At 48.0% G+C, this 20,116-nt stretch overlaps 1 protein-coding gene across 45 annotated transcripts in view; it reads left to right on the top strand.

Annotated features, from left to right (window-relative positions):
- Nucleotides 1–20,116, top strand: part of LOC127604443 (ankyrin-3-like) — a 51,970-nt gene that overhangs the window by 16,504 nt on the left and 15,350 nt on the right. For 15 of the 45 annotated variants that reach the window (XM_052071484.1, XM_052071488.1, XM_052071479.1 and 12 more), the window contains 37 exons: nucleotides 231–329; nucleotides 1,253–1,438; nucleotides 1,664–1,687; nucleotides 2,326–2,424; nucleotides 2,582–2,680; nucleotides 2,756–2,854; nucleotides 2,938–3,135; nucleotides 3,739–3,837; nucleotides 4,286–4,384; nucleotides 5,136–5,234; nucleotides 5,313–5,510; nucleotides 5,670–5,768; nucleotides 5,853–5,951; nucleotides 6,420–6,617; nucleotides 6,718–6,816; nucleotides 6,958–7,056; nucleotides 7,141–7,239; nucleotides 7,472–7,567; nucleotides 7,718–7,790; nucleotides 7,950–8,009; nucleotides 8,824–8,859; nucleotides 9,985–10,108; nucleotides 11,921–12,023; nucleotides 12,315–12,359; nucleotides 12,586–12,692; nucleotides 12,994–13,026; nucleotides 13,730–13,954; nucleotides 14,540–14,638; nucleotides 16,271–16,425; nucleotides 16,489–16,700; nucleotides 16,843–17,050; nucleotides 17,224–17,320; nucleotides 17,391–17,619; nucleotides 17,747–17,872; nucleotides 18,691–18,813; nucleotides 19,264–19,290; nucleotides 19,664–19,745. In XM_052071484.1, the coding sequence (XP_051927444.1) occupies nucleotides 231–329; nucleotides 1,253–1,438; nucleotides 1,664–1,687; nucleotides 2,326–2,424; nucleotides 2,582–2,680; nucleotides 2,756–2,854; nucleotides 2,938–3,135; nucleotides 3,739–3,837; nucleotides 4,286–4,384; nucleotides 5,136–5,234; nucleotides 5,313–5,510; nucleotides 5,670–5,768; nucleotides 5,853–5,951; nucleotides 6,420–6,617; nucleotides 6,718–6,816; nucleotides 6,958–7,056; nucleotides 7,141–7,239; nucleotides 7,472–7,567; nucleotides 7,718–7,790; nucleotides 7,950–8,009; nucleotides 8,824–8,859; nucleotides 9,985–10,108; nucleotides 11,921–12,023; nucleotides 12,315–12,359; nucleotides 12,586–12,692; nucleotides 12,994–13,026; nucleotides 13,730–13,954; nucleotides 14,540–14,638; nucleotides 16,271–16,425; nucleotides 16,489–16,700; nucleotides 16,843–17,050; nucleotides 17,224–17,320; nucleotides 17,391–17,619; nucleotides 17,747–17,872; nucleotides 18,691–18,813; nucleotides 19,264–19,290; nucleotides 19,664–19,745 (4,252 nt within the window). Of the gene's footprint in view, nucleotides 1–230; nucleotides 330–1,252; nucleotides 1,439–1,663; nucleotides 1,688–2,325; nucleotides 2,425–2,581; nucleotides 2,681–2,755; nucleotides 2,855–2,937; nucleotides 3,136–3,738; nucleotides 3,838–4,285; nucleotides 4,385–5,135; nucleotides 5,235–5,312; nucleotides 5,511–5,669; nucleotides 5,769–5,852; nucleotides 5,952–6,419; nucleotides 6,618–6,717; nucleotides 6,817–6,957; nucleotides 7,057–7,140; nucleotides 7,240–7,471; nucleotides 7,568–7,717; nucleotides 7,791–7,949; nucleotides 8,010–8,823; nucleotides 8,860–9,697; nucleotides 9,887–9,984; nucleotides 10,109–11,920; nucleotides 12,024–12,314; nucleotides 12,360–12,585; nucleotides 12,693–12,993; nucleotides 13,027–13,729; nucleotides 13,955–14,539; nucleotides 14,639–16,270; nucleotides 16,426–16,488; nucleotides 16,701–16,842; nucleotides 17,051–17,223; nucleotides 17,321–17,390; nucleotides 17,620–17,746; nucleotides 17,873–18,690; nucleotides 18,814–19,263; nucleotides 19,291–19,663; nucleotides 19,746–20,116 lie in introns of those variants that run through there. The other 30 variants (XM_052071507.1, XM_052071476.1, XM_052071473.1 and 27 more) reach the window with 26 other exon arrangements.

Here is a 20,116-nt window from a genome sequence, read left to right as displayed (position 1 = left end):
AATGCATTAAAATTGATCTTCACACACACACACGCGTACGTGCACACGCACACGCTTGTCTTATCAGGTGTAAGCTATGTCCAGAGGTGACAGTGTGTGTTTCGAGAGCGTGTATGATAAGGAGGATATGCCACGGCGGTGTTTCGTTATCGACGCGGAGAGCTTTCGAAGCGCGCATTTTGATGTCATTGTCAATAAACGCATCCTTCGGTTACGGTATTTATTTCCAGAACGGCTTCACGCCCCTGTACATGGCGGCGCAGGAGAATCACCTGGACGTGGTGCGCTACTTGCTGGAACACGGCTCCAGTCAGAGCATCGCTACAGAGGTGACCGTTGAACGAATATGCGTATTAATAAATGACTCAAATAAAGAAAGACTAGTTATTAGAAGGGCGGCCCGGTAGTCCAGTGGTTAGCACGTCGGCTTCACAGTGCAGAGGTTTCGGGTTCGATTCCAGCTCCGGCCTCCCTGTGTGGAGTTTGCATGTTCACCCCAGGCCTGCGTGGGTTTTCTCCGGGTGCTCCGGTTTCCTCCCACATTCCAAAGACATGCGTGGCAGGCTGATTGAACACTCTAAATTGTCCCTAGGTATGAGTGTGAGTGCGAATGGTTGTTCGTTTCTTGCCTGCGATTGGCTGACAACTGATTCAGGGTGTCCCCCGCCTACTGCCCGAAGACAGCTGGGATAGGCTCCAGCACCACCCGCGACCCTAGTGAGGATCAAGCGGTCAGGAAGATGAATGAATGAATGAATAGTTATGGGCGGCCCGGTAGTCCAGTGGTTAGCACGTGGGCTTCACAGTGCAGAGGTACCGGGTTCGATTCCAGCTCCGGCCTCCCTGTGTGGAGTTTGCATGTTCTCCCCGGGCCTGCGTGGGTTTTCTCCGGGTGCTCCGGTTTCCTCCCACATTCCAAAAATATGCATGGCAGGCTGATTGAACACTCTAAATTGTCCCTAGGTGTGAGTGTGAGTGCAAATGGTTGTTCGTCTCTGTGTGCCCTGCGATTGGCTGGCAACTGATTCAGGGTGTCCCCCGCCTACTGCCCGAAGACAGCTGGGATAGGCTCAGCACCCCCCGCGACCCTAGTGAGGATTAAGCGGTTCAGAAAATGGATGGATGGATGAATAGTTATTAGAAAAGTAGACTTGCAAATGGATGTCATGTCAAGAGATGAAATGAAATGGCTATTTTATACACTAGCCGGCCATGTTTGTTTCCTCCATGGTTTCTCCGGCTGTTGGCGCAGGACGGCTTCACGCCGCTGGCGGTGGCGCTGCAGCAGGGCCACGACCAGGTGGTGTCACTGCTCCTGGAGAACGACACCAAGGGCAAGGTACGCCTGCCGGCGCTGCACATCGCCGCCAGGAAGGACGACACCAAGGCCGCCGCCCTCCTCCTGCAGAGTGACCACAACGCCGACGTGGAGTCCAAGGTAGGCCAACGGAAGACGCCGTCTCGCCAGGGGGGGGGGGGGCGTTTGATTTTCGCATCTGTTGAGAAGGAGTCCGGTCGTGCGTCCGGTTTCCCCCATTCGGAAGTCATTTCATGGACCCATCACGCCGCTTGGTGCCGCCATGTTGTCGCTGTTGTCGTGGTACTCTAACCGCCCCCACATTCTTTCTCACCCCCCGTCCCTCTTTGACCTTCTGTTTTCTAGATGATGGTGAATAGAACAACAGAGGTAGACATATTCTCTTTGCTCTGCTCTTCCTCTCTCCTCCTCTTCCTCTTCCCCATGGTTTCACTGCAAAGCTTTCGCGCTGCTAGCATGGACGCTCAATGCTAGCATGAAAGGTTTTGCTGACTCACTTTTAGCATCTCATTTACATTTGGTGTGTGTGTGTCACTTTTAGTGCGCATCTCATTTACATTTGGTGTGTGTGTGTGCTCATACACGTAGACTGTATTTATGTGTACAAAATGGAGGTGCGGGGGTTAGCAAGTTAACATGAGGAGTTATGTTTTCGTGACTAGTGCAATTCAGGTCTCTGAATTGAAAGAATCCTCTTTTCCTCCTGTGACATTTCAAGATGATGTTTTTGATGTAGATGTAGTGTTTGTGTCCGATGCCTGCTCTCCCGCATGAATTTATTTATGATGTAATCCCTTATCGTATCTTCTGCTGTTAGCAACAACTAAAAAAACACGCTCTGGTGTTCTTGTATCCCGCATGCTATTCATTTGACAGCTTGCCCATGCGCTTTATTCTGTTCAACGACACTCGTTCCTGAGTTGCTGCGGCTTTGCCTCCGAAAAAAAAAAAAACTCGCCGCATCATTTGAACGCTCTCCGTTTTTGTTTTGTCTTTCCGCATCTCAGAGCGGCTTCACGCCTCTCCACATCGCCGCTCACTACGGCAACATCAACGTGGCCACGCTGCTGCTCAACAGAGGCGCCGCCGTCGACTTCAAGGCGCGGGTTAGTTTGTGACGCAAGGATGGAAATCGATTGCTATCATCGTGATTGGAGAGCAAGTTACAAACCGAACGCTATCGCTAACAGATCATCGGTCCTGGTTGTGTGGGGGGGAAAAAAATGGATAAATGGATTTTACATGAATTTTTTTTGCGTTCAGAATGACATCACGCCACTGCACGTGGCCTCCAAGCGCGGGAACGGCAACATGGTGCGCCTCCTGGTGGAGCGAGGAGCCAAGATAGACGCACGCACAAAGGTTCCGCGCGCACAACATATGCTAACGCCGCCGCTCCTGTATATGTCGACTTGACCGGTGCGTTCAATGCTTCAGGACGGTCTGACGCCACTGCACTGCGGAGCCCGCAGCGGCCACGAGCAGGTTGTAGAGATGTTGCTCACTCGAGGGGCTCCCATTCTCTCCAAGACCAAGGTAACGTTACGCCACATCACCGCTTAACGCTCTTGCCGTTAGCCTTCGTTCTGACATCTTTTGTCCCGCGCCGGCCCGCCCAGAACGGTCTGTCGCCGCTCCACATGGCGACGCAAGGCGACCACCTCAACTGCGTGCAGCTGCTGCTGCACCACGACGCGCCGGTGGACGACGTGACCAACGACTACTTGACGGCGCTTCACGTCGCCGCCCACTGCGGTCACTACAAGGTGGCCAAGGTCATCGTGGATAAAAAGGCCAATCCCAATGCCAAGGCTCTGGTGAGGAGGCAGATTATTCTTCTTTTTTTTTTTTTTTTTTTTCAGGAAGTCCGCCATTTACTTATTCTTACCTTACTTGCTACACTAATAACTTTGATCGTGTTGCCTCTGACTATCCTTCATGTTAGTGTAAATAGGCTGTGCAATAGAAGCCTCTAAAAAAAAGAATCCAGAATGAAAATTATCCTGACAAGTCATCGTTATCAATAAAATCAATTAATTGACCCCATCCTACATTCTCGTGGACTTCCCTTAACCTATCTCAAATGCTACCCTCAGAAATGCGTCCTCAGCTGCTGTCCCAGAGTGAGACAGCTGTGCTGGTTGTGTAACGGGAGATGTCGGGGTGTGGTTAAAGAGCCTGGCAGGGTCCAGAGTCAAGAAAAGAGGGGGTCGGGGGGAGTGGCGTGAAGTCATCGCATTGAGCAACTTGAACGAGAGCGCAAACTCTTTTCATTCAGAGTGAATTCTTTCCACGAGCGCTCTTCGTCGAGGGAAGAAAAAAAAAGTCCAGTGTGGATTTTTCCATCCAAAGTTCCAGCGGCAGCCGTTCTCTTCCCGGATCCTTGTTTGAAATCACCTTTGTCCCGCGTCCGCTTCTAGAATGGTTTCACGCCGCTGCACATCGCCTGCAAGAAGAACCGAGTCAAGGTGATGGAGCTCCTGATGAAGCACGGCGCTTCCATACAGGCCGTCACTGAGGTATGTCGCGGGAAAGTCGCAGCGCTGAATGAACAAACCGGAGCTTTGGAACGGAGGCATTGTGGTCAAGTTGTAGGCTTGCAAAGTTATGGGAACGGTTTCCGTTGCTCTTTACGTGGGACAATATGAGAGGCCGTAAATGTGGCCTTTGAGTTGTGGTGTACAAGAACAGACACTGCGTTTAAAATGTATTATTCGTGTGAAAATTTGATGTCGCAATCAGCAAATTGGTGTGTTGCACTTTATTATTATTATTATTTTTTTTTTTTAAGCGTTAAACCACCCTCAGACCTGAACACAGGAAGGAACTCTAAATTGTCTTCACTTTTTCACTTCCTGTGTCAATCAAATGTGCCCCAATACTTTTGCAGTGCAAAGATTACTTTTCCGATTAAAGTCATGTCAATTTTGTGTGCCCCCCCCCCCCCCCCCGGACCCCCACCCCAAGTCGGGCCTGACTCCCATCCACGTCGCGGCGTTCATGGGACATGAAAACATCGTCCACCAGCTCATCAACCACGGCGCCTCGCCCAACACCAGCAATGTGGTGAGGAAGAAAAAATATTTTAGATTTCATATTTTGCAAATGATGATCTTTTTTGCCGGATATTTACGTTTGGGCAGTTAGCCTTAGCAAGCTAATCAGCTGTTCAACTTCCACCATGGCCAGGAGCAAGTCAGACCAGCTGCAATCATCTTGAGAAGTTTAGCACTCTGCTTTTCTCCATTTAGTAAGATCTTCAGGAAAATTTTTTAATCATTTTTCTGGCTCAGCTGTAAAGTGCTTGAAATGTTACATTTCCACCGTGAGAAACCGTGCAGTGCACGCGTGTTGAAACACACCCCTTCATTAGATGAATTCCACGTGTTTCCGTCCAATCCAGGCAAGCTACCGCCGTAAATTTCCTGTTGTCGTGCCAGGAGGGGAGGACAGGATTGGGGGGGGGGGGGGGGGGGGGGAAACGGGGGGGGGGGGGCTTTAGTGAACAACCAGAACAGGCAGGAATAAAGTACTGCACAGTTAGCTCATCAACCTCAAGCATTTGCTCGCCCACGCCGTGTCTGTGGCCAGGTTACCGCGGCGACCGGTGTTATGGGACGTCATTCGGGCGTGCACAAAAAAAAAAAAAATGGGAGCGCTTCATTTCCCCCACCCTTGTGTCTAGTTGGAAAATGTAGGCGGAGAGTTAGCATCTGAATAAAGTGGTCATAGTTGCACTCCAAGCCTCTTTGTGTGTATGTGTGTGTGTGTGTGTTTTTTTTTAATTTTCTTGTGTGTGTGTGTGTGTGTTTTCCAGAGAGGGGAGACTGCACTTCACATGGCTGCAAGGGCGGGGCAATCCAATGTGGTGCGATATTTGGTCCAGAATGGCGCGCGAGTTGATGCCAAGGCCAAGGTAACGTCTCCCCAATCTTGCATCACTTGACTCCATCGACGTGTTTAAAAAAAAAAAAAAAAAAATTGATACGAGCAGGACGAGCAGACGCCGCTGCACATCTCCAGTCGTCTGGGCAAGCAGGACATCGTCCAACAGCTGCTCGCCAACGGGGCATCGCCCGACACCACGACCAGTTCCGGGTACACGCCTCTTCATCTGGCCGCGCGGGAGGGTCACCGAGAAGTGGCGGCGACGCTGCTGGACCAGGGATCCACTCTTGGGATCACTACCAAGGTGACCAATCGCAAGCATGCGACGCTCATTGCCGCCCATGCAATTCAATTAGATCGATTATGCAATTGTATTGATTTTAGATATTTGTTTTATTTTATTTTGGACTCCCTCACGTCATGAAATAAGGTAACCAATTTGGCTCCTCTTCCGTGTTTCCAGAAGGGCTTCACGCCGCTGCACGTTGCGGCCAAGTACGGCAAGTTGGAAGTGGCCAACCTGTTGCTGCAAAAAAACGCCGCGCCAGACGCCGCTGGCAAGGTGACGCGACCTTTTGCCCCCTCCAGGGAGTCACGATTGAGCTTTAACCGCCACCTAACACCGGACGTTTGTTGTTGTGTCCAGAGTGGACTAACTCCACTGCATGTTGCTGCGCACTACGATAACCAGAAGGTGGCGCTATTGTTGCTCAAGCAAGGAGCCTCACCCCATGCAGCCGCCAAGGTGAGAGCCTCTCTTCATTAGTTTCGCCAAGTGCAAAGTTGGAGAGGATGACAAAAGCCGGTTTGTGGATGGGTGCGATCGGCTCAAATCGCAAATCGTTACATTTTGGTCCAGATTTGGAAAAAAAAAAGACGGATCCCAAATTCCCTTTAGAACACATTTGGTACTGTTCTATCTACTTCCAGCGTTCACTGGATGGATGCCATCCATCCTTTTTCCGAACAACTTCTCGTCCTTTTTATTTAAATTAGATTTAAATTAATTAACAAATTTGCATTTGCCTGTTGTTGTCACGGACCAGATTAGCCGCTAAGCTAGTGAACAAAACTAACTCCTCTCTGTTCGCAGCCAAATCGTGAGCGCCACCAGTGTACGTCACAGACGATGGACTTTGAACTATGAACGCTGGGCGGAAAAAAAAAAACGCTGAAAAAGAATTCATGTTGAAATTGTACGCTTGCGGTCCAGAACGGCTACACGCCGCTGCACATCGCCTCCAAGAAGAACCAGTTGGAGATCGCCACCACGCTGCTGGAATACGGCGCATCCACCAACAGCGTGACGCGGCAGGGCATCACCCCGCTGCATCTGGCCGCGCAGGAGGGCAACGTGGACGTCGTGACGCTGCTGCTGGCGCGAGACGCTTCGGTCAACGCGGGCAATAAGGTGCAACTTTTAGAACATACAAAGAAAAGAAGAAGAAGAAGAAAAAAAAAGGTGTTTTTTAGTTTGAATTCATTCACCGGATTAATTCGTTGATGTTTAGTACGGCTTGACCCCGCTCCATCTGGCTGCCCAGGAGGATAAAGTCAACGTGGCTGAGGTTTTGGTCAACCACGGAGCCACCATGGACCCCGAGACCAAGGTGACCCCCTCTGCAAACACAAGCATGCACATTCAGTTTATTAATAATCAAATGAGATCAATCATTTTTTTAGCATCACGATTTAAATCATTTGTATTTGAATGACAATGTCAAAAAAAAAAATTTTCTCTTGGTCCTCAGTTGGGTTACACTCCTCTCCACGTGGCCTGTCACTACGGCAACGTGAAGATGGTCCACTTCCTGCTGAAAAACCAGGCCAAGGTCAACGCTAAAACCAAGGTCATTCATCCGACTTTTATTTGATGATATTCTTCCACCGCACTGTGCGACAAATTTATTTTATTTTTTTTTGGTGTCCCGCAGAACGGCTACACTGCTCTTCATCAGGCCGCCCAGCAGGGACACACGCACATCATCAATCTGCTGCTGCATCACGGAGCCTCGCCCAATGAGCTCACCACGGTACCGCGGTCTTAATTCACTCATTCATTCTTTAATAAATGTGTTTATTTCTTTATTTAAAAAGTAGATTTTGTTTTTTTGGTGTGTGAGTTTTGTGTTATTTCTTTTTCTTGCTTTATTTTTGATGGTATTGTGAGCCCATGAAGATTTTCAGTGTGCCAAAGGAACCGATAATAAACTTTCTTCGTTGAGTAGGGACTCGGCGTGTCATATAATTTTGCTTCCTACGCAGAATGGAAACAGCGCTCTGTCCATCGCCAAGAGGCTGGGTTACATCTCTGTAGTGGACACGCTCAAGGTGGTCACAGAGGAGACCCTGACCACGCAGGTACGCCGGCTGAAGCATATGGACAAATGAAATGGGGACTGTGTCCATTTCCACGACTGTCCAGCGGCTAACATGTCAGTTAGCAACGTTTGAAGTTGCTAACTGACATGGTCGTGCCCATCTTGACGTCGAGAATCTTTTTTTGCACAGACGGTCACGGAGAAGCACAAGATGAACGTTCCCGAGACCATGAACGAGGTGCTGGACATGTCGGATGACGACGGTAGGGCGCTTTGTATTGCTTAGCAAACTCTGACTGGTCTGGTCATTTGTACTTTCTTTTATTTCATTTTATACCATCATTTGATCCATGAGTTCTTTCCTTGACTTCATTTCCATGTTTCTTCTTTAACACTTGCTTGCCTCCATCCGCATCACACAGCCTGTAAGGCCAATGCTCCCGAAATTATCACAGAGGACTATTTGTCCGATGTTGACGAAGGTACTTTTTCCTCCTTTTTATGACTTGTTTTAAATCTCATCTCTGTTTTCTCACGTTTCCGTTGAACGGTTCATTTAAAGGGGGCATACGTCATGAATTGTTTAGATGCAAATAGTTCTCCAGTCGCCTTTGCGCGCTACCCGTGGTTGTCGTGGTAACCGGCGATTCCAACCAGAGTGTGACAAGTTCATGTTAAGTGTGCTCTAATTCTTTATCCCACGTGTATTTTCTCGTGGAAATGACAGAAAGCTTTTATCAAGACGCCCGGGAACCATTTTAAATAGCGGAAATTTTTCATTCGACACCTTTTTATTTTATTTTAAGAGGTTTACGCTCATATTTGACAGTACTTCTATGATCTTCGCTGTTCAGCCATCTCACCCCTCCTCTCCGGGGTGGCAAAATGTAGCGAGTCAGCCTTTTCTTTCCGTTGCCATGGATACAGTGTGTACTGTGCACGTGGTATTTGCATGGAGCGGGTGCTTGCGTTTCCACACAGACACACACACTCGAGCTATTGTTCGTGTCACTTTACACAATCCGGTCAATGCAAACATGGATGTTTAATCCGTGCGCGGACCCCCGATTACCCCGAAAGTGTGTAAAGTGTGATGGTGTGAACTAAAATGATGGACAAGGAATCGAACAACGGTCCACCCCCCATAACCCCCCACTTTTTTTTTTATATCAGAGTGAAAAGATCCGTTGTCTTGGCTTTTATCTCAATTTAATGAGTTGACGTCACGGTCAAGGACGCTCCGGCGAATGACAAAGCAGAGCTTAAAATGGTGTGTTTGTGTGTCTGTTCAAACAGAGATGGATTGTGGAAATATCGGCATCAGCTATTCGTGTAAGTCATGAAAGTAAAACGCCAGGTTTAATTGCAAGCACTAACCTCGAATAAGCGAGTGCTTTTTCATGTCTAAATTTGGCTCGTGTGTAACTGTAGGCACTCACGCAAGCTTACATAGCGGGAGGGAAGAACACACACACACAGACACACACACACACAGCATTGCACTTCTAATTCAAGACGTCCAGCGCCCTCCTTATGTAAACTGTTGATGTCGGCCTGCCAACAATTTTTTTTTAATACATTTACACAGTCAAAGTCTAAACAAGCCATCATGTTTCATTTAAAAGATGACATCAGATCACATGCTGCTTTTTTTAATATGCAGCGACTGTCTCAACATTCATTACAGAGAGCCGCCGCGAGCATTTTGGCGTGCTTATTTATCGGCAAGCAAAAGGGGTAAAACAATTGAGTGCATGTGTAAATAAATGCGTGCACACACTCGTTGGTTACAGGCAGACGCTGGATTAATCAAGTTAGACAACTTCAGTGTGAGTCACACCCTGCTTGCTATTTGTGTCCGGCACACACCAAGCGCACACACACACACACACACAGATTGGATTATCCTGGAGCAGGGGCGTGTAGGCGGGAGAAAGCGGATCTGTTTGCGTGATCGAGAGACACAGAAAGAGACCCCCCCTGCCAAAAAAAAAAAAAGTTGGGAAGAAAAGCGCTGAATGAAGTGCTTGCAAGGCAGAGGTGAGTCATGGTAGAACCCTAAAAGAAAAGCTCGGAATGTCACCAGATGGGGTCTGTGAAAGTTTAGGGTGGGGGAAGAGGGGGGGGCAGGGGTGTCCTGCTGGAATGCCCCCCCCACTCGCTCCCTCTTCATTCTCCTTCGCCGGCCTGCGTGCACTTGTTGCCTTCTCCGCTTTCCGGCTGCTCTTCAAAGCTCATCAGTACGAGCTTGCAAAGCAACAAGTCCACTTCTAACCGTCTCTTTTGACGTCTTGATTTTTAATATGCCCCCCGACTGATGTTTGCTGTTTGGTTGCCGTGACGATTTGGACTTCTGCAGGTCTTTGAGCATGTGCTTCTTTTATGCGTCATCCCTGCACATAAAAAAGTCCTCATCTCCCGTGTGTGTGGTTTTTTTTTTTTTTTTGCGGACCCCAGGCGACGACGCCATGACAGGAGACACGGACAAGTACCTAGCGCCCCAGGACCTGCGGGAACTGGGCGACGACTCGCTACCGCAGGAGGGTTACATGGGCTTCAGCGTGGGTGCACGTTCGCAGAGGTGAGACGCCGCCAGCTGAGACGCTTAATTAGGTGCACGCGTGCGACCCCGAGAGCACACACGCCCCTGCCAAGCCTTTAACAAGAAGAGTCTGCCGTTGTAGATTTCAAATGCCGCACTGACGAGTCGCCGCGTTCACTCAATGCATTTCACTGCTAAAATATTGACATTTCTGCAACGCTGAATGGACGAGGTGGGGGGGGAGGTCGCTGGAATGGTGCGTTGGTGAATGTCTGAGCAGTGACACACTTTTTGACTTCCTGAATGCAGCACGAACATGTGTGTGTGTGTGTGTGTGTGTGTGTGTGTGTGTGTGTGTGTGTGTGTGTGTGTGTGTGTTTATGGCATCATCCTGATCCACCCTGCTTCATGGCTCACGATTTTATGTTCTCTCCCTCATGTGCGCTCTGTGTCTTAGTCCCAAAGTCAGGTAAGGCTGATGGCATGCTGCTGAGGCCCCCCCCCCCCCAAGCCGTAACCCCCTTCTAACCCCTCAAGCTAGATGAAATTGTAACTTCCACATGTACGTTTGATTGGCTTACTTGATTTGTAGCTGTGTCATTGTGTGTGCCATCTTCATGTGTGTTGTTGTTGGTGATGGCGGTCATGATAATGTTGTTTGTTGTGATTTTTGTGCTTATTTTTTTCCCGACCCCCCCCGTCAGGCTTCCGGGGACCCGAACCTATTGCGTCAAGACGCTCTATAATTTGATGCAAAGCGTCATTAGATAAATGTAAAAAGTCATTCATATACTTTATTTATTGGATTTCGGGATGAAATTAACATGCATGAGAACCAGTAGGCTATATTTTTGTTGCCGGCATATTTGTTTGCCCCAGATTTAGTCAGCTGTGGGATTTTGGCCGGCCCCCCCCCACCCCCCACCCAATCCTTATTCAAGTCTTGCTTTGGAACGTGTTTGTTCGCCTGGCAGAGTTGAATGAAGTTTCCCTGGCCCGGCTCAAATGAAGTTTAGATAAATTCGGTTCACTTGTATTTGTAACTGTTAGATTTTAAATTCATCCTGGAATTCCGAATTTGAATTTCCGATATCCCCAATTATTTTTATGACTAGCGTGCGTGCATATACATTTTATGGTAAAGGAGCTGAATTACTAATTCTGGTAATGATCAAGTATTAATAATGTTTTTGTTGTTGTGGATGTCTAGTGGTGGTCCTCCGCGCCATAAGTGGGACAAAATATTTACAACATTTCTGCGGTAACTAAAGAAATGTCTGGCAGGCGCCGACTCGACATTTTAGTGACAGAAAATCGTACGGGTGAACGCGTATGTCATAAATATGAAGTTGGAGTTGCCTCAGCCGCGGTTTTGCTGAATCATTTGGCCTGGAGATAGGAACGGGCGGGGGGTGGGGGGGTGTGGTCATCACACAAGAATGCGTCAATACGATATATTCATCCATATGATGTCCCGCATCTGCTTATATTTCATAAACTGCATCATTTCATTGAAGTGAGATATCACACAAGTCACCCCTTTTTAAGTGCATTTTTCTAGCTCTCCGTGATGCGTGGGGGGGCTTGAAAACCTCAGTTCGTTTTTATTTTTATTTTTTTTTAATGTGTCTTGCAGTCTTTGTGGGAGGGTACTCCGAGTTGTTTGAAAAATCAAAGAAATGTGATGGTTCTGGTTCCTGGAAGCTGCATGCATTTAATGTGACCTTTCCCACCCCCCACCCCTACTTTCTGTTCACTTTCCCTTTTTTTACCATGCCCCCCCCACCCATCATTTTGGCTGTTGTCTCGGTAACCCGTGAACCTGCCCACCGCTCCAACCCCGCGCCCAAGTCTGCGTTCCTTCAGTTCCGACAGGTCCAACACGCTCAACCGCAGCTCCTTCACGAGGGACAGCATGATGATCGAAGAGATGCTGGCGCCCAACAAGGACATGGTACGGGACTCTTGTCATTTATTGAGGGGTGGTTGTCAATCAATTCAATTCAACCCCCCCCCACGCGTCCCGAAAGCAACCGATCGCGATCTCATCACGGCTTGCGGGAAAGAGAAAATGTGATTTAGCGGTCAATTCTGCCATCGACAAGATGGCGCGACCATATTTGGCATCGCTGCGTGTCCGTGTGACCGAGGCAATATTTTGTTCGCGATAACGCGTCGGTGAACGTTTTAGCTCGATGAATGGAACGTAAGGACTAATTTCCTGTCTGCTCCCACGCTGCCGCAGATGCTCTGTAAGGAAAGGTCTTTCATTGTCGAACAACACAACAAGGTACATGTCAACGTTACGGTGACTCACTTTATTTTTTTTGCGAAGTTGCCTTGTTTCGTTCCTTTTGCATCGCAGTTTGTCCACCCACGCAACCTCGTTGCAGGACATCATGCCATTCTCTTTATTTTGACATTTGCCATATGACTTTTTGGCACTGTGATGTCATCTTTTTAATGTTAGTGATGTAAAATCTCTTGGATGTAACCTTACCGTGTGGTCCGGGCAGCACTTGGCGGGGGCCAAAGACTGCGACAACGACTCGCTGAGGAGGTACAGTTGGACACCAGATGCAATGGACAACGTCAATCTCGTATCTTCCCCGGTCCACTCCGGGTAAGTTGAGCGCGTTTTTTAAAATTTTTATTTTTTTAAGCTATACACTTTTCTGAGATCTAGTAAATGCTAAGATTGTAAAAAAAAAAAAAATGACGAGCATCAATTTTTAGACATTAAGTGACATTTAAAACGAAACCTAAAACATGCAATAAATGTAAAATATATTTTTTTTGGGGGGGGGGGGGTTGGGCTGCCCCATTTTTTTCTTCTATTTAAGAAAGTCTCAACAGTTTGTCTTCTTTTTAGTAATGTGCAACAACACGAGTAAGTTTAAGTTCTGTTGTCGTCCATCCCGCAGTTTTTCCTCTCCGCTCCCGCAGTACGACAGCAGGTGACGACTGACTAACTGGCTGTGATTGATTGATTGATTGGATTGGATTGATTCGTCCCCGTTGTTGCCGGCCGCCTCCCCCTTGCGACCCGGATTGTGTCCTTTCCACTCACGCACCCCCCCTCACCCCATCCCCCACTCCTCCCTTTGTCCACTCACAGCAGCTGCTGTTTGTTGTTCCCCTCCGACATCGAATGTGCCCTTCCAGACTTGCGGTGGAGTTTTTGTGATCGTATATTTGGAGGACAGATCATAACACTTTGCTGTAAATACACTAAATGAAATTACTCGAATGCACGGTGTGGTTTTTTTTTTCCCTCTACTAACACCTTTGGACACAACTCGGATCGTGTCCGTGATTGTGTTTTTGTGTACGCGTGTGTACGTGCGTCTTCTGCGATTGGTTTTGGCAAACAGTCCGGGGTGTACCCCAGGGTAGACGAGGGGTATGGAAAATGGATGGAGTTTGCCCGAAATACACTTGAAGACAATTGCACGCATCACCACAGCACCCCCTCAAATAAACTTCAGCCTGTCCTGTTGTCGAAGTGCCGCAGACGTCTGAGCATTCTGGTTCGGCTCTACTCCCCCGCAAACTATCGAGGCTATCCAAACAGACGTTTTCACCGCCTCCAGAATGCTCCTGACTCCCTGTTCCGTGTCCTCCTCATCGTCCTCCTATTCCTCCTCATCTTTTCTTCAGGTTCTTGGTGAGCTTCATGGTGGACGCCCGCGGCGGGTCCATGCGGGGCAGCCGCCACAACGGCATGCGCATCATCATCCCGCCCAGGAAGTGCACGGCGCCCACGCGCATCACGTGCCGCCTGGTCAAGCGACACAAGCTGGCGTCGCCGCCCCCCATGGTGGAGGGCGAAGGTCTGGCCAGCCGGCTGGTGGAGGTGGGCCCGGCAGGAGCGCACTTCCTGGGGTGAGACTGCATGATTTTTAACTTTTTCTCCCCCCCCCCCGAAAGCTTTGCTAAGCAGCTTTTCTGCACTTTTGCTTTCTGCCCGCCGCCATTTCCAGCCATCCGCGTGGCCACTCTACTCTATATTTTGTCTCCAAACTTTTAATCTCCTGCACTCGCCCAAGGAAATAGTCCAAACAAAGCCCATTTCTTTTATTGTGAAAAGCTTGATTTGACATTTTTATTTGGTGCTGGGTGGGGAAAAAAATTCACTTGAAACCCTAATTGAAACCCAAGACGAACTCTAAATGAGAAAAATTACCCCTGAGACCAGCAATGAAACTCTGAAACCCTTCCCCGGGCTTGAATACTTAAATTTGAACCCAAATCACCTTCTCACCATTTTGTCACTTCGGACATCAGCTGGAATTTTGTGCCAGCAAAGTGCAAAACTTCCTTCCCACCAACCAAAGTGACATTTCCATTCAAGTCTCCGTTTATTGACCTCACCCGACTTGTGTTGCGTGTGTCTTTTGTGTGTGTGCGCGTGCGTGTGCGTGTGTGTGTGTGCGTGTGTGTGTGTGTGTGTGTGTGTGTGAGCCGCAGTAAGCTACATCTCCCCAGAATGCCGCCAGCTCTTAATGAAGGCGAGAGCCTGGTTAGCGCAGTGCTCCAGCTGGGACCCCGAGGAACTAGATTTGTTGGGTAGGAACATGGAGAGGAACCCCCCCACCCCCACAAAAAAAAAAAACCCATAGCATCCGTTCTCCAATAATTCTCTGCTCTTCCCTACGCCCGCCACCCCAGTCCCAACGCAGCAGGCTGATGCCTCATGATGATTGTTCCACACATCTGCCACCATGCTATCGGGTCAGCGTGTAGTTTTGGGAAGAATTTGGTGATTGAGACAGAATATAAACTACTCGCAAAAAGACGCTCTCTATAATTACCTAATTGGACCGTCTCAAAACTTCCGAATGTTCAACTGCTGAATCTTTCAATACTTTTTGGACAATTTGCTCGTCTTAACACAGAGCTGAATGAACAGCAAAATTAACAACAGAGTCCAGGAAGTCCATTTCCATTCCTTTCTGTGAGTCTACCAGTCTCTGATGACGCACTAAGCTCAGTGGCCACTTGGTTCTGTGCTTGAAACCTTGCAGGGGCGAGGAGGTCCTGCTGATCAATTTTCAGCTCTCGCCTTGTTCTCGTGATTTACAAAATGGGAATAGCAAGGTTCAACTTGCATTAATTTGTCCATCTTATCAAATGGTACATTCTTCCTGAAACTACATCTTGTAGCTTGGAATCCATCCAGTTACTTTAACTATTTTCATCTCCAAGGGCGTTGTTTTTTTTTGGGCGAGGCCAATGACATCACTGGTCTCGGTTGGCTTATTTTGGGCTGGACTGCTTTATTTATTTGGGCATGTGTCTTTTGTTTCAAGGCGCGGCTTGACTCTTTGGATGGTTTTTTTCCGAAAATCAAGGAACAGTGAGCCTGTGATCAGTGTCGACAATATCCACTTCCTGTGTGAATTCTTCTGGATTTAAAGGAAGAAAAAAAAAAAACATTAGATTGCGATGTGACGAAGGCCTCACCCCACATAACTAACACACATATAGAGTAAATCATGACATTCTTTGGGGCAATTTACCAAAAAGAAAATCAAAGAACCCACTAGTGTCCACTGCTCTTCTGTTTCTCCCCGTGAAGTTGTCATCTGGTGGTTTCTTGCTCGTCTTGTGCTGTTGTGCGCTTTGCTTCTTAAAGGTTTCTCCCTCGACCTTCCTTTATCTCCGTCCGGCTTCTGACATCCTCAATGTGCCGTTGAACGACTCTCAAGCCCCGTTTCTGCCAAACGGCTTCTGTTGTTGGGAGTTTCCATTTAAAAAATAAAAATAAAAATAAGGATGTGAGGGGTATCAAAATTCAAAAAAATCTTGTTGCGCTTGGTGTAAACGTGGCTTAAAACACTTGGCAGAACCACAATCCATTCGCTCCTGCACTCTCTCTAGTTCTCTAGTCTGCGTGTCGTATCCAGATCGGGGTGGGCGAGCGCTATTCTGCATGTTTTAGATGTTTCCCCTCCTGCAGCGCAGCTAACTCAAATGATCAGGATCGTTATGGGGCTCCTGAAGAGCTTGCAGATGAGATGATCATTTGAATCAGATGTGTCAGGGGGGGTTGGGGGGGTGAATCATCTCAAACATGCAGTACAGTGGCCCTCAAGGACCGGAGTTGCCCATCACTGGTCGAGATGGTAGAGCAACAACTCGGGTCAACTTTTTTTTTGGAATGCCGCATGACGCAATCTACGATTTGTTCCCTACTAGGCCCGTGATCGTGGAGATCCCCCATTTTGGCTCCATGCGGGGGCAAGAGCGTGAACTGATCCTCCTGCGAAGCGAGAACGGAGAAACCTGGAAGGAGCATCTGTACGACTGCAAGACCGAGGAGCTGCGTCAGCTCCTCAACGGCATGGATGAAGGTGAAGGCTTGTCAAATTTCTCAATAAATGTCACTTCGTCTAACGTATATGACGCCCTCGCAGAACTGGACAATGCTGAAGAGTTGCAGAGGAAGAGGATTTGCCGCATCATCACCAAAGATTTCCCTCAGTACTTTGCCGTGGTGTCTCGCATCAGGCAGGAAACTCATCAGATGGGACCCGAGGGCGGGACTTTGTGCAGCCGGAGCGTCCCATTGGTTCAGGCCTCTTTTCCAGAGGGTGCGCTTACCAAAAAGATCAAAGTTGGCCTGCAGGTGAGTACAGCGAGAAGTGTTTTTATGCGACTTTACAAGCTACGCTCTGAATGCTTTCACGACGGTGTGCTAACAGTAATTTTCTGTGAAATTAAAAAAAATAATAAATACCCTTAGACCATTTTTCTTCCGTTCTCTCAAGGCCCAGCCGGTACCCGACGAAACGGTGAAAAAGATCTTAGGAAACCGTGCGACCTTCAGCCCCATCGTGACAGTGGAGCCCAGACGGAGGAAGTTTCACAAGCCCATCACGATGACAATCCCGGTCCCGCCGCTCTCGGGCGAGGGGCTTTCCAACGGCTACAAAGGAGACTGCACGCCCTGTCTCCGCCTTCTCTGCAGCATCACAGGTGAAGTGGTATTGTTAGCATGACTCGGTCACCACAATTTTGTATGATGGCCTGCGAAAAAAAATAAAAAAATTGCCCACATCCCAAACATTAGCACGACCTCAGACAGTGTATGTAAGAAAAACAAAACACCAGGACGGAAGATGAAATCCTTCCCTTGTATTGTTTGGCAGGTGGTACATCGCCAGCACAGTGGGAAGACATCACGGGTACGACTCCGCTGACTTTCGTCAACGACTGCGTATCTTTCACAACCAACGTTTCGGCACGGTGAGGAGTCGGGCTTCTTCTCGCACGTCAAGAGTCGCGCCTCGCGTCCTTATTGGGTGTTTGTGAGCAGGTTCTGGCTGGCTGACTGCCACCAAATCCCAGAGACGGTGGGTTTGGCCTCGCAGCTCTACAGGGAGCTGATCTGTGTGCCCTACATGGCCAAGTTTGTGGTGTTCGCCAAGATGAACGACCCGGTGGAATCCAGGCTGAGGTGCTTCTGTATGACTGACGACAAGGTGGACAAGACCCTAGAGCAGCAGGAGAACTTTGAGGAGGTGGCCAGGAGCAAAGACATCGAGGTACTTATTTGGAATCAAGACTTGATATTCGGGGTCCGGACCTGGCGACATTATTTACATATGCGGTGTTTAAATGATTGGAGTGATGGTTCTGGCTGCTTTTGTGTTTGTGCGTGTGTGTGTTCAGGTCCTCGAGGGTCGGCCCATTTATGTGGATTGCTATGGAAACTTGGCTCCCCTGACCAAAAGCGGTCAACAGTTAGTGCTCAACTTCTACGCCTTCAAGGAAAACCGCTTGCCTTTCTGCGTCAAGGTACTGAAGACACACCCACTACATTAAAAAAAAAAAAAACTCCATTCACAGGCAGTAACCTAGTTGCCTCTGTCATCGATCGACCCGCTAACCTCCAACCAGGATCTGTACAATCAATCGTCGTGGGTTTATTGCTTGGTTCAACCCCTCTTTCCTGTGCGTGAGCCAGTTTATTCCAATTGCGCTAATTGGGACATGCAAGGCAAGGGCGTAGGAAAAGTTCCCCCCAAAAAATTTCATTAGTTGTCATCAGTACGATTAGAGTCCCAGGGGTGCCCAAACTTTTTGGATAGAAGATCTACTTTTTGATCAACTAACCTCACGGGATCTACCCTTACTGGCGCGCGCACGCACACACACACACACACACACACACAAATTTAAGATTTACCTGCTTTATTTTATTTTTTAAATATTTTTTTTAGTGAAAATGAGACTGATTAGTGTGCAGTGTATATTAACACAAAAAAATGTATTACTAACATGTACAAAGACACAAAAATGGTTGTTTGTTTTTTTTCTTCTCAACACTCCTCGGATCTACTTGGGACCTGTCTTAGATCTACCGGTAGATCAGGATCTACCTAATGGGCACCCCTGGGTTAGACTGTTAGACAGTCGTTCAGTTCTTTACACACACACTCGCTCAAGCTGTTGCCCCCGGTGTTGTCCCCCGACCCCGGATAAGTCGATCCATACATTCACTGTACTGTTTAGTCTCACTAAGAGTCCAATTGAACTCGTATTTCTGGAATTTAGCCATAACGGCATGAGGTACATCAAGAAGCCATTCTTCCCCCTCCCCCCGCCCACCGCAGGTACGAGACCCCAGCCAGGAGCCTTGCGGTCGTCTCACCTTCCTCAAAGAGTGCAAGAACACAAAAGGCCTGCCGCAAACGGCCGTGTGCAACTTGAACATCACGCTGCCCGCAGCCAAAAAGGTAAGGCACAAAGTGGCCATTTTGTGTCATCACTTTCCATGACCATCCTCACCGTCAGGGAAGGAGCAGCGCTAGGCTAAAAGTCTTGAGGGAAGACTTGTCCCAAAGCGTGTCTTTTATCTGTTTCAGGCTTCTCTCACTGTCGATTGGTTCTTTATTGTACGCTGTGGTTGCTTGACATTGGCTGTTTCGTTTTCATTTGGATGCTATTTGGCTGGCTTTTTTTTTTTTTATCATGGTGCTTTTTGGTACTGTTGGTTTGTTGACTTTTTCTTTACTGCGTTTGCCACGGTGGCTTCTGGAGCTTCTGTAAATGGCTCTCTTTTTTTTTCACACGCTGATGTTTCTCCCCCCCCCTCTCCTTTCCTGCTTTCCATTATGTAACTCTTCACCCTTGCCCCCCCCCCCCAACCGTGCCCGCCCGTTTCTGCAATGCATCTTGGGAACCAGGAAATGGAGTCAGATGCCGAGGATGAGGTAAACTACACCCCCTGCCCCCCACCATGCGCTACCCTCCGCTAGATCTGCTTAGCGTAGGCTTACTCTCGCCGCTGCCCCAAGGGAAATGTAACACTTTCCCTTGCCCAAGTGCTGACTTTTGCATGATATCATATAGACACTTGCTTTTTAATCCAATGTAATATCCTTTAAGATTACGTACTTCGAAAGTGGTTCAACATGAAACCTGTTTTATCTCCCCAAAAAAAGCAATTGGAAATATTCCGGAAATTAGCTGTTCAATAAGAGTGTGTTTTTCCAAGTCCAGATCCTGCTCCAATTGGCTGCAACGTACGATTTCTCGAGCTGCGTTCACCTGATAGCCAACTTGTGTTGTTTGCTATTGTTGCAGACTGAAAAGCCCGAGCGACGTCATACCTTTGCATCGCTAGCCTTACGTAAGCGCTACAGCTATCTCGCCGAGCCTGCACTGAGTGAGTTTTGTCCTTTTCACTAACAACAACAAAAGAAACCCTTCAATTAAAAAAAAAAAAAAAACGCTTGTGATGATTTTCATTATTCATTTGTCCGAGGCGTTGTAGTAAATTAACATTTCTCATCCTGACACATGCTTGTTTAAGACATGGTACATCTTTTTTTTTCACGAATGGTTTTGGAACCGTTGTGCAGTGCTTGCCCACGTTGTTTTGATTTCTTGTTCTTCTGGCTCCGATTGTTTTAATAGTCAACATCAGAATCTTTCTTTGAATGTCCAACCGTCACAATGTTTTAAGGTATTCCGACAGAGGTGGTCAAAGAAAGATTTGCTTGACTTTTCATTTGTCCCATGTTGACTTTTTTAGCT

This window comes from Hippocampus zosterae, chromosome 7 (genome assembly GCF_025434085.1).
Source record: "Hippocampus zosterae strain Florida chromosome 7, ASM2543408v3, whole genome shotgun sequence".
Classification (NCBI taxonomy): domain Eukaryota; kingdom Metazoa; phylum Chordata; class Actinopteri; order Syngnathiformes; family Syngnathidae; genus Hippocampus; species Hippocampus zosterae.
Note: the sequence above shows the minus strand (reverse complement) of the source record. Positions and strands in the feature narration are given on the sequence as shown.